The sequence below is a fragment of the Bos indicus genome, chromosome 13 (assembly GCF_029378745.1).
Source record: "Bos indicus isolate NIAB-ARS_2022 breed Sahiwal x Tharparkar chromosome 13, NIAB-ARS_B.indTharparkar_mat_pri_1.0, whole genome shotgun sequence".
In the NCBI taxonomy this organism is placed as follows: domain Eukaryota; kingdom Metazoa; phylum Chordata; class Mammalia; order Artiodactyla; family Bovidae; genus Bos; species Bos indicus.
Window position 1 is genome coordinate 24,351,674 of NC_091772.1, and position 17,948 is coordinate 24,369,621.

General features: G+C 43.9%; 1 protein-coding gene across 1 annotated transcript in view; it reads right to left on the reverse strand.

Moving 5' to 3' along the window:
* The window catches only part of C13H10orf67 (chromosome 13 C10orf67 homolog), a 101,319-nt gene extending 85,104 nt beyond the window's left edge, over positions 1 to 16,215 (reverse strand). Inside the window, exons 1-2 of the mRNA XM_070801926.1 lie at positions 16,049 to 16,215; positions 1,825 to 1,945 (exon numbers count right to left, since the gene is read on the reverse strand). Of these exons, the coding sequence (XP_070658027.1) occupies positions 1,825 to 1,945; positions 16,049 to 16,215 (288 nt within the window). The remainder of the gene's footprint in view (positions 1 to 1,824; positions 1,946 to 16,048) is intronic.
* Positions 16,216 to 17,948: the final 1,733 nt, after the last annotated feature.

Below are 17,948 nucleotides of genomic sequence, written 5' to 3' on the forward strand. Positions count from 1 at the left end.
GCTTCCCAGGTGGCATTATTGGTAAAGAACTGGCCTGCCAATGCAGGAGACATTAAGAAATGAGGGTTTGATCCCTGGGTCAGGAAGTTGCCTTGGAGGAGGGCATGGCAACCCGCTCTTGTATTCTTGTCTGGAGAAACCCATAAACAGAGGAGTCTGGCAAGCTACAGAGTTGCTCACACAGGGGATCGCACAGAGTGAGACGTGACTGAAGCGACTTAGCATGGACATATGCATCAAGATTTGACAACGGTGTATGGTGGTATAGGGGAGCAAAACTTGCCATCACAAACTGTTTGTTTGGCAAGAGTATTTATTTAGGCTGACTATTTTTAAGGACCGAAAGACTCAGGAAGAACCCATAAACTTTCCCTTAACTTCCTAAAAGATGGAGGACCTGCTTCAGGAAGGGAGTCAGCATCATAGATACCTGTATTATAACATGAACTAGGTATGCAGACAGAGGATGAGATGGTTGGATGGCATCACTGATTCAGTGGACATGAACTTGGGCAAACTCTGGGAGACAGTGAAGGACAGGGAAGCCTGGCATGCTGCAGTCCATGGGGTCAAGAACAGCTGGACACAACTTGGAAACTGACAAACAACCGGTGTGTAGACAGATGGGAACCCAGCAAAGTGAGCTAAAGTTTCTGTGTCCCACTGTCTCTGCAGGCCCGGCGAACATGAGTTGACAGACATTTGCTTTCCCATCTTCATGTGAATTGCCTTCCTCTCCTTGAAGTCCCATACCATTACCCTCAACGCCCTCTTCTGTCTTTACCTGAAGGTGAGACCTTTGGCTATTTAGACAACTTACTCAATTTTCCTCGGTCTCCCCCATGTATATGGTATTTAAGTTTTTGTTGGATTTTCTGTTAATCTGTCTCAGGTCAACTCAATTTTTAGCTTAGCCAGAAGAATTGAGAGGGATAGAGGAAAATTTCTTCCTCCCTGACAATGGGTGACATAGTTATTCATTGTATTATTCTCGACATCTTTCTATATGCCAAAAACATTTTATAAAACTTTTCAAGTATCCTAAACAGAAAATGTTCACAGATGGCAAAAGAATTACAGAGAGAGTATGAAAACATTTCCCCAAATAAGTTAACATAAGGACTTCCCTGGTGGCCCTGTGGTTAGGACTCTAGCTTCCACTGTCAGAACCCAGGCTTAGTTTCTCTCTGGTCGGGGAACTAAGATCCTGCAAGCCATGCAGTGCAGGGAGAAAAAAAAAGTTAACATACATGAAATAAATAGGATGCAAATAGAAGTAGTGTGTGTGTGTTAAGTTGCTTCAGTTGTGTCTGACTCTTTGCACCCCTATGGACTGTAGCCCGCCAGGCTCCTTTGTCCATGGGATTCTCCAGGGAAAAGTACTGGAGTGGGTTACCATTTCCTCCTCCAGGGGATCTTCTCAACCCAGGGATCGACCACACATATCTTATGTCTCCTGTGTAGGCAGGCAGGTTCTTTACCACTAGGGCCACCTGGGAAGCCCCAAATAGAAGTAGTGTGTATGCTGTATGCTCAGTCACTTCAGTTGTCTCCGACTCTTTGTGACCTGATGGACTGTAGCCTGCTAAGCTCCTCTGTCCATGGGATTCTTCAGACAAGAACACTGGAGTGGGTAGCCATGCCCTGAAGTAGTTGTTTATACTAATAATTAAAAAAAAACACACACACAACTGTTATCCACCTCAGTTTATAGAAGATGCTAATATTTTAAAAATGTTAATCATTTCACTTTTGTCAAGGAAAGAAACATGAAGGCAAATAATACAAATTATCTCAGGAGTTTCTAAATAAATTCAGATTTACCTGCACTAGATTTTGTGTAGCTAAGCTCAACTCTTTCAATGGCAGAATCTCACTGGAATCTGTTTGAGTGGCATGGTCTGTGCTGAAAAAGCCAACCTTCAAATCATCTGAAATGGTAAATCTGAAAAATAAAAGAGGGGGGGAGATTAAATGTGCTTTACATAATAGATATTACCTTAAAGATATATTTAGTCATATATATTCGGAGAAGGCAATGGCGACCCACTCCAGTACTCTTGCCTGGAAAATCCCAAGGGCGGAGGAGCCTGGTAGGCTACAGTCCACGGGGTCGCTAAGAGTCAGACACGACTGAGCAACTTCACTTTCACTTTTCACTTTCATGCATTGGGGAAGAAAATAGCAACCCACTCCAGTGTTCTTGCCTGGAGAATCCCAGGGACGGGGGAGCCTGGTGGGCTGCCGTCTCTGGGGTCGCACAGAGTCGGACACGACTGAAGCGACTTAGCAGCAGCAGCAGTGATATATATTTACACATATTTTGTGCAAATCATATTTTAAAGATTCAAAGGATTGGTGAAATGAGAAAACCACTTAATTATCTGCTCATGATTTTGGGTTTTCCCTAGGTCTCTGTTGGATTATCAGATTCTCTGAACTATTTCACATTGCTACACTGATCTGACTTCCATTTTCTGAGTCATGACCAATTTTATGAGTCTCCTTTTAAAATCTCATCCACTTTTATGTATGCTGCTGCTTGAGGTCATTGTAAATCATGTGTGGGCATAGCAAGCAAAGTTCCTTTTAGGTAGAGGTTCTGAAAATGTGGTCTGGGAACTCCTGGAGTTTCCAGAACACTCAGGTAATCCACAGGTCAAAATTATTTTCATAATATTATTAAGATTGGATTTATCTTTTCTCCTATCATTCTCTCACAAGTGTTCAGTGGAGTTCCAGAGGCTATAGGTTATGTGCCTGGATGACAGATGAATGCAGAAGCAGAGAGGAGAATTCAGCTATTTTCCATTAAGCCAGGCATTGAAAAGATTTGCAAAAATGTAAATGATACTATTCTCATTACAGATTCTGTCTTAAAAAGAGTTCAATTTTCTTTAAAATATATTACTTATACTAATACAGAATAGGTTTATCATTATTTTAAATGTTTCTCCTTTAAAATTTCTAATATGGTAACTATGAATAAATAAAACATAAACTAAAGATCTTTGAGGGCCTCAATAATTTTTAAGACTGTAAAGGGATCCCGAAACCAAAAAAAAAAAAAAATTGAGAACTACTTCTCTAAGATAATCACACCACTCTATTGTATTTGGCTTTAAACTCAGTTCCCCCCGAAAAAAATCAAAGCGGAAAGAAGTATTTTGTAAAATCCTCCTACAGACTTTTAATGATGGACATCTCAAACCGTAACAAGAAGGCCAAGTTTCTGGATGTCCTTTGTTTGTCAATTTGACCAAACTTACCACAAGCATTGGTTTCTAAAATGTCAGCTAAAAAAAGAGAGCCATGAAAGCCTAAGGAACATTCCCAGGCTTTTCAATGCAGCCTCTGTAGAGAGAGTATCCACGTATCTACCCTCTCTTCTCTGCTGACCAGGTGGAGCAGACTGTGATGGAGGGGTACCCCATGGCAATCTCCCTCTTTTTACTGCTGGCAGAGCCTCAGACTTACCTCCTACAGAACTCAGGGAAGGGTGAGAAAATTCCCAGTATCAAGGGCAACACTTGTGTGGTCTCAGCCCACCGCAGTGATCCCAATCTTCTGGGCAGGTATTTTAGGAGTGGGAGTGGGACTCGGTTCTGAGGAGTGTGATAGGACAAAAGGCCTGTCAGGGGCATGTTAAGCTTTTTACACAGGAGCACCTGGGGAGAGGTCCCTCTGTGACTCTGGACACTGCCACGTGTAGAAATGAGGCCAGGAACTGGCACAGTTGTCTGGTGACCACAAGGGGGTCAGCCAGAGGGCAAAGCCAGTGCATAGATGATGCACTTTTAAAAAGATGGACACAGGCACTTCCCTGGCGGTCCAGTGGTTAAAACCCCAGGCTTCCAATGCAAGGGAAGTAGCCTCCGTCTCTGGTTGGGAAACTAATATCCTGCATGCCTAGTGGTGTGACCAAAAACAAAACAAAGCAACATGTTGGGAGACTGGATAAATTGAACAAATATGTAAATGTACTGAAGATGACAGAAGTCAAGTTCTCTAGTCCCAGAAATGAAATTTACAAACATAAAAAAAGAAGTAGAATAGGATATACCCTGAGACAATGTAATGGAACTGGAAGTTTGGGTATGAAGGCATGGTTTTATAACTATGTACATAGATAGACAGTGATAGGTACAAATATGTGTGTACATACTTATGGACATTTGTTTCTAGTTCTGTCCAGCGTGAGAACCTAGAAGCGATGACACCCCAGTAGCAATGAACACACCAAAAACACAGATGTTGATTTTTTAAATAGCATTCTGCATTAAAAGGAACCAGGGCTTCTTGGGAAAATGGCTGGTTTCAAAGCTGGGAGAACAAAAACATAAAACGAGCCTGGAACATCTTGTTTTTCCAAAAAGTTGGGAAAGAGTGAAAAAAAAAATGATAGAGACAGAAACTAGACTGAAGAGATTCCCACTGGTCATATCTGGGACAATTTGAGCATCAAAATAAATGATGAAAGTATCAGATTACAGCCTATTGAATAAAACAGGAATCTAGCAGTCCAAATGAGAATGAGACGCTCTAGTAAACACAGAAGAGAATGGTGAAAATAGAGAATCACCAGTGGGCAGCCACTACAGAGGTGATGGATTAGGGTGGGAGTTATCAATAGCAGCTGGGGTTAAGCTTAGCTAAAAGGCTACAGCTCGTCAGTGGAAGTTTGATTAGGAAAAGGAAATTTTGTTGACAAATTGAACAACACTACTATATAATTCAGCAGTCTCACTTCTGAGTATATATCCAGAGGAAGCAAAATCACTATCCCAAGGAGCTACCTGCACGCTCATGTTCACTGCGACGTTATTCACAATAGCCAGGGGTCCACTGACAGATGAATGAATAAGGAGAACGTAGTGGACTTCCCTGGTAGTCCAGTGGACAAGACTCCATGCTCCCAATGCAGGGGGCCAGGGTCCAGTCCCTGGCCAGGGAACTAGATCCCACATGCCACAACTGAAAGATCTCATATGCCTCAACTATAGATCCCTCAGGCCTCAGTGAAGATCGAAGATCCCTCGAGCCTCAGCTAAGTCCTGGTGCAACCAAATAGACAGACAAATAAAAAATAAACATCAAAAAATAGAAAATGTAGTGTGTGCATATGTGTGTACAATGAAAAGTCATGAAAAAAGAAAATGAGTTCCTGTTATTTTCAATAACACAGATGAACCTTGAGGCCGTTACATAAGTGAAATAAAGGCAGACTGAGAAAGACAACTGTTTGATTGCACTCATATGTGGAATCTAAAAAAGTCAAACTCATAGAAACAGAGAGTACAGAGACCATTGCCACAGGCTGAGGGTAAAGGAAATGGGGAGATACTAGTCAAAGGGTAAAAACTTTCAGTTATAAGATGAATAAGTACTGGGATATAATGTACAACATGACGATTACAGTTAATAATACTGTATTGTACACTTGAAAGTTGCTAAGAGAGTCAATTTGAAATGTTTTCATACACACAAATGTAACTATGAGAGATGATGAATGTGTCAACTAACCTTATTGTGATCGTTATTTACAATATAAAAATGTGCCAAATCTTCACATTGTACACCTCAGACTTACAGTGTTCTGCGTCAGTTATATCTCAATAAAGTTGGAGGCAGAGGAGGAAGAGGAAATTTTGTAATACTTAGGCCCTACAGGTGGTGCTAATGGTAAAGAGCCTGCCTGCCAATGTTGGAGATGTAAGAGACATGGGTTTGATCTCTGGGTCCGGATGATCCCCTGGAAGAGGGCACGGCAGCCCACTCCAGTACTCTTGCCTGGAGAATGCCATGGACAGAGGAGTGTGGTGGGCTACAGTCCACAGGGTCGCTAAGAGTCTGACACAACTGAAGCAACTTACTATACACGCTCACACTCCCTACACACAAAATAGTAATTTATTATAAAGGGAAGCATGGTGGATTTATGGCAGATCTGGGAGACACCAACCCAGCAAGGTCAAGGTTAAAGCACCAATGAGGGAATAGACTGGATGACACGCACTGGCTCAACTGATGCCCTGAGAATACGCAGCTTCATTTCTGTGGCATTCCTGCCAAGAACGCATGGCCTGAGTCTGGTTACAAGGAAACAGAAGACGGACCCAGGTAGCGTTGGTCATGCTACAGAAGGTCTGTACTTTTTTAAAAAAGTGTCAAGGACATGAACAGTGGGGAGAGGCTGAGGAACTCTTCCTGCTGGACGAGTCTGAGGCGACTGGATAGCTAAAGACAACACACACTGCTAGATAGGATCCTGGACCAGAAAGGAAAAAAAAAGTAATTGCTGGTACTCTTGGCCCAGCTTGAAAGGAGGCTGCGATAGGGCTGTGCAGTGTGGATCTGCTGATTTGAGAGTGTGTGCTGGTCATGCAGGAAGAAGTATCCATTTTAGGAAAAACACACTTGAATGCTTAGGAAATTCACACTTAATGGGAAACATGTCTGTAACACGCTCTCAGAAGGTTCTAAAAAGACTGATGATAATGAATGTCTGGGTGAGTGTGAGAGTGTGTGTGTGTGTGTGTGTGTGTGTGTGTGTGTGTACAGAGGCAGGGGGTGAGGAGGAAGAAGAGAGAAAACACATGGGAAAATGTTGGGAACTGAATCTAGGTGAGGAGTTCTTAGTTCTGTTCTGACAACTTTTCTGTATATTTGAAATTATTTAAAGTAAACTATTTTTTAAAAGTCAGACACCACCTTCAAGCAAGCTCAGATTCTGCCAATTTCACTCGGTAAGAACTGTCAGTATTTTAGGCATAAATCTCTAGAAACTCTTATCAATGGAGCAGGCATGAGCTTAAATCTGCATCACAACCATCCCCCTGTTTACTGTGCTTTTTCTGGAACTTTCCATAACTGGCTCCCAACATCTGTTTTTGTCTTTAGGTAGAGATTCTATTTAAGGTAGTGGTTTGAACCATTTCAAGGAGTTACTCTGTTTTCCTGGGTATCTCCCTTGTATACAGGAGGAATAGATGTTATTAAACTTCTTTTTTTTTTTCTCCAGTTAATCTGTCTTTTATTATGGGGGGAGGGGGGCTCAGCCAAGAATGCAGAAATGGTAGGAGAGATATTCTTCTTCTCCTCCACTCAGCACATGGGACCGTCTTTCCCACAGCCGTAGGTCCAAGAAGCTTGGTAAAAATGCAAGAGGCGCCTCTCACTATTACACCTAATAACCCACCCCTGAAATCATTGCTTCCTTTCCCAGAAACTTTATGACCTACTGGCTTGGAGGTCTTAGTTCCCAAAGGGAGATTGCTTCTACTGGGAAGCACAACCATGGTTCTACTGAATTAGACGAGAGTGAATTGAACTGGCACCTGGCCACTGTGTAATCCCTACACCACTAAACCAAAGACAGAGAAAGGGGGCACAGTACTGGTTGAAGTGATCAATTCTGATCATTAAGAAAGCAGGTTGTTGGTACACAGTGGAGTCTAGGACTACGTCTGGAACTCAGGAGATTCTCTGGAGTGACTCTGAGCATTTCCACATTCAATAGTAAAGATTAATGTAAAAATACAACCAATTCCCCCGAAAAGGCAGGGCTTTTGAGGTCTCAGAACCTTCAGGAATGACTATTTGAATTTCCCAGCTACATAAAGAAACTTGGCCTGCCTGTATCTTTCACCAAGTTCACCATGGACACTCAACAAGTCATGCCCACGGACCAGCTCTGGCCGGCACCCTCTGGCAAGTGTCTCTACCACCAGCCACATCCTCTCCCAAGAGGTCTTAATCTCAGCGTTTGGTGGGAGTGGGGGACCTTTTAAATTCTTAGTTCTGTCCACATTTACTCTTCTGCCCTCAGGGTCACAGCTACATTTGCTATTGTAATGCTGCTTAGAGGTTTTTTTTAAACTGAACTAAAAATCCTTGTTAATATTTAATAAGAAACAAGAAATAGGACTTCCCTGGTGGCACAGTGGATATCTGTCTGCCAATGCAGGGGACATGAGTTCGATCCCTGGTCCGAGAAGATTCCACATGTGGCAGACTGACTAAGCTCCTGTGCTACGACTGCTGAGCCTGTGCTTTAGAGTCCAGGAGCCACAGCTACTGGGCCTGTGTGCCTAGACCCCGGGCTCCACAACAAGAGAAGCCATTGCGATGAAAGGCCGATGGATCTCAAAGAATAGCCCCCGCCGACCACAACTAGAGAAAGCAGTGCAAAGCACCCAAGACCCAGCACAGCCAAAAACAAATAAATAACAACATTAAAGAAACAAGAAATATTTGTTCCTTGTTCAAACACTGGTGAGGTTTCTATCTCCTGTTTGAACCCGGAGTGCTGCATCAATAAGATAAATACAAACATGACCTAAACTTAAAACTGTTTTCTTTCTGCAATGCCTCCCACTTAACAGACCTCCATGATTCATCGTTCCAGCTGAGAAATGCAATTCCTCCCCTTCCCTAGCACCAAGCAGCTCCTATTTATTATTCAGCTTCATCTTTCAATAAGCTTGACCATGTATGGTCTTTCCTTCCTTCCCATTTTAAGCTAAAGATCTAGGGTGGATGGTAAGTTATGAATGTGAGCAGGTTTTATGATAAATATACAATGTTACATGTCAGTTATATCTCAAAGCTGGGAAAAGAAGAGAAGTGCAAAAAAAAATCACCCCCAATACACGTATCTTTAGGATATGATTTAGAAACTTAGAATAATGTTTTCAGTTATTCCCTCTGGTGCCATAATATTACAGTAATACAGTCTGATATTTTAAAACCAGTTTGAAGAATTTTATAGATACCTCCTCCACGTGGTAAAAATAAAATTAGTGCCTATTTATTGTGTGAAACAGAAAACCATAGGCTCAAAATGGCATTACTTATTCTAAAGTGCATGATACCAAATCCAGAATTAATACCTGACTTAATTTGGGTTTCAACCTTCCCCAGAAATGTTAACCTTAATTAGCCAGCACCAAGAAGATAATCTGGAGAAGGCAATGGCACCCCACTCCAGTACTCTTGCCGGGAAAATCCCATGGATGGAGGAGCCTGGTAGGCTGCAGTCCATGGGGTCGCAAGGAGTCAAACACGACTGAGCGACTTCACTTTCACTTTTCACTTTGATGCATTGGAGAAGGAAATGGCAACCCACTCCAGTGTTCTTGCCTGGAGAATCCCAGGGACAGGGGAGCCTGTTGGGCTGCCGTCTATGGGGTCGCACAGAGTCGGACACGACTGAAGCGACTTAGCAGCAGCAGCAGCAGCAGCAGCAGCAAGAAGATAATCCGTCGTGCAGGCCCTCTCCACTCTGTACCCAGAGGAAGAAGAGGCAATCTGCATGATAAAACCCCTGCCTTGCCCTTTCCCCTGCAAGGATAAATCCTGGCCTAAAAACAATGCTTTTTTTTCTTCCTGCCTTTTTTCCTTTATGCTAACATCTCCTTTGTCCCACCCTTTCCCTTATAAAAACCTCCCATTTTGTACAGCCCCCTTGGAGCACCCTTATAATTGCTGGACAGGATGCTGTCCAATTCATGAATCACCTAACAAAGCCAATCAGATCTTCAAATCTACTCAGTTGAATTTTGTTTTTTAACAACTGAATGCTTAACTTGTCCCCTGTGCTTAGTCAAGGCATCTGTCTTAATACACACAATCTTTTCTCAGGTTATCTACCTTTCTTTGTTTTGAGGATATGGAAGCTGAGGCTCAAAGATTGTAAGTAATTCATCTAAAAATCACAAGCCTGTAAATTCCCTGGCGGTTCAGGGGTTAGGACTCTACATTCTCATGGCCAAGGGCACTGGTTCAATCCCTGGTTGGGCAACCAAGGTATCACAAGCTACACAGTGCAGCCAAAATGAAAAAATCATAAGCCTGAAGTGAGAGTCTTATCCTCCATCCCTTGTGAGAACAGGTCTATGGTCTACTATCCCTAACTGGTCCTAACCTTCTGAATGACTGATTCAGAAAGTTCTGACTCATTCAGAATCCAAGTGAAACATGAAAGTTCATTCTTCAGCTTCCCCTTAAATTCCAAATGTCTCTAATTTTAGATGACAACCCCTCTGCCTAGAATGGAAACCCACATCACAACAAACTAGCTAAGTGGTTCCTACACAGTCCTTATTTATAGCCTCAGCAATTTGATTTCTGAATAATAGCTTGGTTGTTATGCATAAAATACAGTCTCACAAAAATAGCAATTACAGGTTCTTTTTTTAAATAAATGAGATACAAAATTAACATATTAACTTATTACAGAAAACAGATCCATGAATACTTATTAACAGAAGGCAGTGACACTTCTCACTAAATCCTAGAATAGTCTATCTTAACAAATGCTCATTAATGAATTAGTCAAAGACAGTGGCATTAAGTGCACTAAATTTTCACAATGGTGTATTGCTCAGTTTAAATTTTTTATTTATTTTCAGCCATACTATTAGGTATGTAGGATTTTGGTTCCTCCATCAGGGATCAAACCCGCACCCACTGCACTGGAAGCTCAGTCTTAACCACAGGACCATTAGGGACTTCCCTGCTCAATTTCAAACAAGGAAAAAAAACCAAAACAAAACCAAAGCACTCTTGCTTCCACTTTTTTCCTCTTGAAAGAAGGAAAGTTTGAGGTGTCCCAAGGTTCACAAGTTTGAGGTGTCCCAAGGTTCACACACTTCTTTTCAGTCATTTCCTGGGTGATCTCACCAAGTCTCCCATTTGTAGATGCATCTGTGTGCCAATTACTCCCACACTGGTATATCCAACCTGGCTGGACCTCTCTTCCCTAAATATGATGCTTTAGCATAAGGTGGTTTTGAGTCAATTGTTTTGAGAAACTGCAGACACAGAAGAAACCCTGGAAGCAGAGTAGAAGTTATCTGTTTGTAAGAGAAATTTACATTTATAAAGGAAATCTCCACTTATAAGTGTCTTCCTCTCCTACCAGGAAGATGACTCTAATTCACAAGAGAATCTTACTAATGGAGAAGGCACCCATTCAAATCTGCATAACAAACCTTACGCTTGTTTACTGCTCTTCTTGGTAACCCCCCATAACTGTCTTCCCTCCACTCAACATCTTTTGTCTTTAGCGAAGATGGTATTCAAGGTGGTGGTTTGGGCCATCTTAGAATTTTAGTCATTTTTCCTAGGTAACTCCTACGTACACATGAGATATGCATGTTAATAAACTTTTTAAGTGTCTTAGCCAAGAATTGAGAAGAATACAGGGTAAATTATTGTTATTGCCCTAAGGACTCATACAACCAAAGAGCCTAGATGGATGACTAAGAGTTACTTCCAAGATATTATGTCCAAAAGTAAGCTTCTGAGGGACTTCCCTTGTGGTCCAATGGTTAAGATTCTGAGCTCCCAATGCAGGGGGCACAGGTTTGAGCCCTGGTCAGGGAAATAGATCCTGCATGCCACAACTAAGCCCTGGTGCAGCCAAATTAGGGGGGGGAAAAAAAGTAAGCTTATGATATTCCCCACAAAGCTATTCGTCTCAATCTTCTTCATCCCAGCTCATGGCATTTCCATTCTTCCGGTTAGTAGTTCAAAAAATCAGAATCTTACGCGCTCTGTGTCTATCAGTTCTACTTTCAGCATAAATCTAGAATCTGACTAGTCTCACGACCTCCAACCACTGCTACCATCACAGTCATTTTCCACGAGGCTTATTGTCGTAGTCCCCTAACTGGTTTCCCTCTTTCTGCCCGTCCTCACTCAGTTGTGTCTGACTTGGCCACCCCATGGGCTGCAGCACACCCATCCCAGAGCTTGCTCAAACTCATGTCCATCGAGTCGGTGATGCCATCTAACCATCTCATTCTCTGTGTCCCCTTCTCCTCCCACCTTCAATCTTTCCCAGCATCAGGGTCTTTTCCAATGAGTCAGTTCTTTGCATCAGGTGGCCAAAGTACTGGAGTTTCAGCTTCAGCATCAGTCCTTCCAATGAATATTCAGGACTGATTGCCTTTAGGATGGACTGGTTGGATCTCCTTGCAGTCCAAGAGACTCTCAAGAGTCTTCTCCAACACCACAGTTCAAAAGCATCAATTTGATGCTCAGCTTTCTTTATAATCCAACTCTCACATCCATACATGACTACTGGAAAAACCATAGCTTTGACTAGATGGACCTTTGTTGGCAAAGTAATGTCTCTGCTTTTTAATATGCTGTCTAGGTTGGTCATAGCTTTTCTTCCAAGGAGCAAGCATCTTTAAATCTCATGGCTGCAGTCACCATCTGCAGTGATTTTGGAATCCAAGAAAATAAAGTCTCTCACTGTTTCCATTGTTTCCCCTCATTAGAGTCTAATATCAAAACAATAGCCAGAATAATTTGGTTGACAGATAAACCAGATAATGTGATTCCTCTGCTCCATTCCCCTCATATCTTCCCATCTTTGCAGTGTGTTTTATAATTTTATAGATATAGATATGTGCACGCTCAGTTGCTCAGTCGTGTCTGACTCTTCGCGACTTCATGGACTGTAGCCTACCAGGCTCCTCTGTCCATGGAATTTTCCGGGCAAGAATACTGGAGTGGGTTGGCATTTCTTACTCCAGGGAATCTTCCTGACTCATTGGATTCTTTACCAACTGCACCTCCTGGAAAGCCCTATATGTATATATATACCATATACATATATTGGTCTTCATCCATGCTTCTTGCCTCACAGCAGCCCAAACCCTTGGAATTTCCTAAGCGACAAGCACAATGAGAGAATCTTTTATTGTAATGTTTGGTCTGCTGTCCTCATTTTCTGAAATAGGGGAAAAGGTGAACTGGGTGTCTTTGGCTATTCAAGAGAAGCCCCTTTCAACCACACCCGCTTTTATGTTAATGACGTGACTTTTGAAAAGCCCCTGAGGATGGAGGTGGTTGCCAGGGGAACCAACCAGGAGAGGGATAGAACTTCCAATCGCACCTCCCCCAACCTCACTGCCAGAGAGGGCTGGAGGTTGAATCAATCACAAAAAGTCAATGATTTGGTCAATTTTGCCCGTGTAATAAAGAGTTTATAAAAATCCCTGAATTATAGGGTTTAGAGAACTTCCAGGTTGGTAAACAAGAATGAATTCATGGGGTGTACCCCAAATTCCACAGGGACAGAATCCCCTGTGCCCCAGACCCTTCTAGACCTCACCCTATGTATCTCTTCCTCTGGCTGTTCATTCATGTCCTTTAATAGTCTTCGTAATAAACCAGTAGGCAAGTAAGTAAACTGGTTTCTTGAGTTCTATGAGCCACTGTAGCAAATTAACTGAACTCCAGGAACCTCTGAGCTAGCCCTGCTTGTCAAAAGCACAGGTGACAACCTGGACTTGCAATTAGCCTCTCAAGGAGGACAGGGACAGTCTTGTGGGGCTGAGCCCTTAACCTGTGAATGTGACACTCTCTCCAGGTAAACTGCAGGACACAAGAACAGACCAGGATTACCAGTGGGGAGAGGGAAAAAGGGAGGGGCAAGATAGGGGTAGGGGATTAAGCAGTGTACTACAAACTATCCGGTCCCATCACTTCATGGCAAATAGACAGGGAAACAATGGAAACAGTGAGAGATTTTCTTTTTGGGGGGTTCCAAAATCACTGCAGATGGTGACTGCAGCCATGAAACTAAAAGACACTTGCTCCTTGGAAGAAAAGCTCTGACCAACCTAGACAGCATATTAAAAAGCAAAGACATTACTTTACCACCAAAGATCCCTCTAGTCAAAGCTATGGTTTTTCCAGTAGTCATGTATGGATGTGAGAGTTGGATTATAAAGAAAGCTGAGAATTGAATAATTCATGCTTTTGAACTGTGGTGTTGGAGAAGACTCTTGAGAGTCCCTTTGACTGCAAGGAGATCCAACCAGTCCATCCTAAAGGAGATCAGTCCTGGGTGTTCATTGGAAGGACTGATGTTGAAGCTGAAACTCTAATACTTTGGCCACCTGACGCAAAGAACCGACTCATTGGAAAAGACCCTGATGCTGGGAAAGACTGAAGGAGGGAAGAGAAAGGGACGACAGAGGATAAGATGGTTAGATGGCATCACCAACTCGATGGGCATGAATTTGAGCAAGCTTTGGGAGTTGGTGATGGACAGGGAAGCCTGGTGTGCTGCAATCCATGGGATCACAAAGAGTTGGATACAACTGAGCGACTGGACTGAACTGATGTAAGCTACAAGGATATACTGTACAACATGGGGAATACAGCCAACATTTTATAATAACTATAAACGGTGTATAACCTTTAAAAATTAGGAGTAACTCTATTGTTCACCTGTGACTTACAATACATAATATTGTACAGCAACCATATTTTAAGTAAAATACATAAATAAGCAAACTACAAGACACACCCAATCACTGTCCGCTGAGAATTAGAGAATTGCTTGGGGGTGTTGGAACAACCACATCTGACCACCTCATTCAAGGTCAGTGCTGCAGTCCTTACAGTGATCTAGGTTCCACACCATGAGCACCATCCACCTCTGAGCTCTCCTCCATCACTCTTCTCCAGCCACACCAGCCTCATTGCTGGTCCCGTGACACCTATGCCCACTCTCCTTTACTTCTTGTCCTCTGCCTGGAACACTTGCTCCCTGATAGAGCAGAAAGGTCCCTCTCTCAAGTCTGCAGTTCTTCTTCCCAAAGTCATTTCCAAGAAGTCTTCCTTGAACACAGAATCTAAAATTATAGCCCTGTAAGACTTACCTGGTGGTCCAGAGGTTAAGACTCAGCACTTCCAATGCAGGAGGCTGGGTTCCATCCTTGGTAGATCCCCACACTCCACATGGTATGACCAAAAAAATAGAATTACAACCCTCTTCTCCACTCCACACGTTATTTCTTCTGCTCTGTTTCCTCCTTAGCACTCACCACCACTTAACTGACTTTATTACTGAGTCGGCTTATTTATCGCTGGTTTCCTGCCTAGGATGTAAACTTCAGAAAGGACAGGCTTCTGTCGGTTTGTTGACTGGTGCCTCCCCAGTGCCTGATTCTCTCCTCACCCCAAGACTGCAGCTTCTCTCACGCACACCAGATACCAGAGCACCAACAGCTGGCCTGGGTCCTGCCGATGAAGAGAAACTCACAGGGGCATCCACAGCTCCTTTATTCAGACAACAAGCACTGACTGAGCCCCAGGCACTGCCAGTTTGGCTGCTGAGCACAGCCAGTGCATTTTGCTGGAGAAGCTCCCCACCAGGAACACCAAGGAATCCACGGTAGGAAGTCATCTCTCTTAGTCAACAACTAGAGCAGTTCAACACCGTGCCCACCATCCCCTACCGCCAATATGTGCTTTCACACCACCAATCAACCGGGTTCTGAGTGCATCCCCATCTCTTTTCACAAAGGCACTCACTTAACACAGTTCAGCGGGGGCAGCTGGGCTGGCAGCACCATCTCTCTGCGTCAGTCCCCACCACGGGGCTCTGCGCCCTTCATCCTACCCTAGAGAGACGCCAGTTGCAGGGCTGGTGTCTCAGCCAGCCCACCTGGCACCACGAGGGTCCCTGTCTTAGGGCACCTAGAGCAGTTAACCTAGTGAGGGCCATTTACGGGATTTCAAAAGGTTTTTAGAAAGAAAAATACCTCCCTCCCAGTTCCCCCACCCCAAGCATCAGGTCTACATTATCCAAATAAAACTGGGACAGAGGAGGGCAAAGGATTATAAGATGAAAAAACTGTCCAAAAGGGTCAAAAACAAGATAATTATATTGGCAAACACTTGCACGATACTATGTACCCTATTTGTATGTCGATCTTCCAGATTGACTCATTGAATGTTCGCTATGAACTATGAAGGAGGCGCTGTGCACCACCATCTTGGCTGTTTTCCTGAAAAGATAAGGCGGCACAGAGAAGTTGACTAACTCGCCCAAGTCTTGGGCCCTTGGAGTGTCAGGAGGATTTGAACCCAGGCAGTCTGGCCCCAGAGTCCGTGCTTGGTACACGGTAGTATATTTAGATATCAAAACAGCTGCCTGGGGGCTTGGAGCTAGAGAACCCGGGAGCGGTGGAGCGCCGGCAGGGGCACGGGCCCGGGCGCTGCAGGTCGCGCCGGTCACCTGGGACTGAGCCGAAATTGTTCAAGAGTGGACTCGAGATTCCTGATAATCCTCCAGCACTCCTCGGTCTCGGGCGCCGAGTCGCCACAGACCTCCATGGGAGACGCGGAGGTGGCCGCTAGGCCATGCGCCGCCCGCGGAGTCCAGAACCCGGCGTCCGTTGCCATGGCGACTCCCGGGCAACCGGCCTTGCGCCAGAATCCCGGGGCGCTGGCGCGGCTGGAAGCCTGGGGTCAGCCGGGCCGGGAGTCGCCCGACTGTCGTTTCCACTGCCCACCTGGTTCAGGACTTCCTGTCCTGGACGTGTATGGACCAGGCCGCCGCTGACGTGTCCCCAGGAAAGCTGGACTCCTGAAGATAACACGGCGGCAGCCCACCACTCTCCGAACCCTCTGTGCCTTCTCCTGTGCGAAAGCTCAGAGCTCAGCCTCCTGCAAGGCCCATGCACTAAGGGGCGTGGATTCCTGAGCTGTGTTTCTGCGTCAACAACCCTCTGCAGGCTACTTTCAACGGTGCTGCACAGTCTTCGTTTTAGTGACCTTCCGCCCACTGCTAAAGGTCAAACCTCCAGGAGGATGGAAAATAGTGCACCTGGCTAATAAGGACGCCCTTTACATAATGAGCCCTGGGTTCTCAGAGCAATCCCATAATAAGAGGGAAACAGGCAGTTGATGAATTGCCTATACCTACCACTTGCCCATAAACGTAGGCTTTTGTGGACAAAAATTTATTTACAGAAACTAAAAGGGTTAAAATTCATATTTAACGTAAAGTGTCAGAACCAATGCATTGTTTTAAACTATACCGTATTTATTATTTCCTTGGTCTCGTCTTGGGGAATGTGGGATCCATCTTGGTTCCCAAGCAAGGATCCAGACGTGTCCCTTGCACTGGCAATGGGGAAGCTTAACCAGGTAAGGCCCACCAGGTAAGTCACTAAGTTATAAGGTGTTGTGTGGAATTCATTATTACTGTTTCTACAATAATAAGAGAAGTTCCTTAGAGTGAAATTGTTGCTATCCTTTATTTTAAATTATGTACCACCCTGATATGATAGCAAACATATTTCTGATATCATCTACATGTCATTGCCTGGTCTTCAGTTCAGTTCAGTGGCTCGGTCGTGTCTGACTCTTCGTGACCCCATGGACCACAGCACACCAGGCCTCCCTGTCCATTACCAACTCCCAGAGTCTGCTCAAACTCATCTCCACTGAGTCGGTGATGCCATCCAACCATCTCATCCACTGTCATCCCTTCTCCTCCTGCCTTCAATCTTTCCCAGCATCAGGGTCTTTTCCAATGAGTCAGCTCTTCGCATCAGGTGGCCAAAGTATTGGAGTTTCAGCTTCAGCATCAGTCTTTCCAATGAATATTCAGGACTGATTTCCTTTAGGATGGACTTGTTGGAAATCCTTGCATTCCAAGAGACCCTCAAGAGTCTTCTCCAATACCACACTTCAAAACCATCAATTCTTTGGTGCTCAGCTTTCTTTATAGTCCAACTCTCACATCCATACATGACCACTGGAAAAACCATAGCCTTGACTAAATGGACCTTTGTTGGCAAAGTAGTGTCTCTGCTTTTTAATATGCTGTCTAGGTTGGTCATAACTTACCTTCCAAGGAGTAAGCGTCTTTTAATTTCATGACTGCAGTCACCATATGCAGTGATTTTGGAACCCAGAAAAATAAAGTCAGCCACTCTTTCCACTGTTTCCGCATCTATTTGCCATGAAGTGATGGGACTCAATGCCATGGTCTTAGTTTTCTGAATGTTGAGCTTTAAGCCAACTTTTTCACTCTCTTCGTTTACTTTTCATCAAGAGGCTCTTTATTTCTTCTTCACTTTCTGCCATAAGGGTGGTGTTATCTGCATATCTGAGGTTATTGATATTTC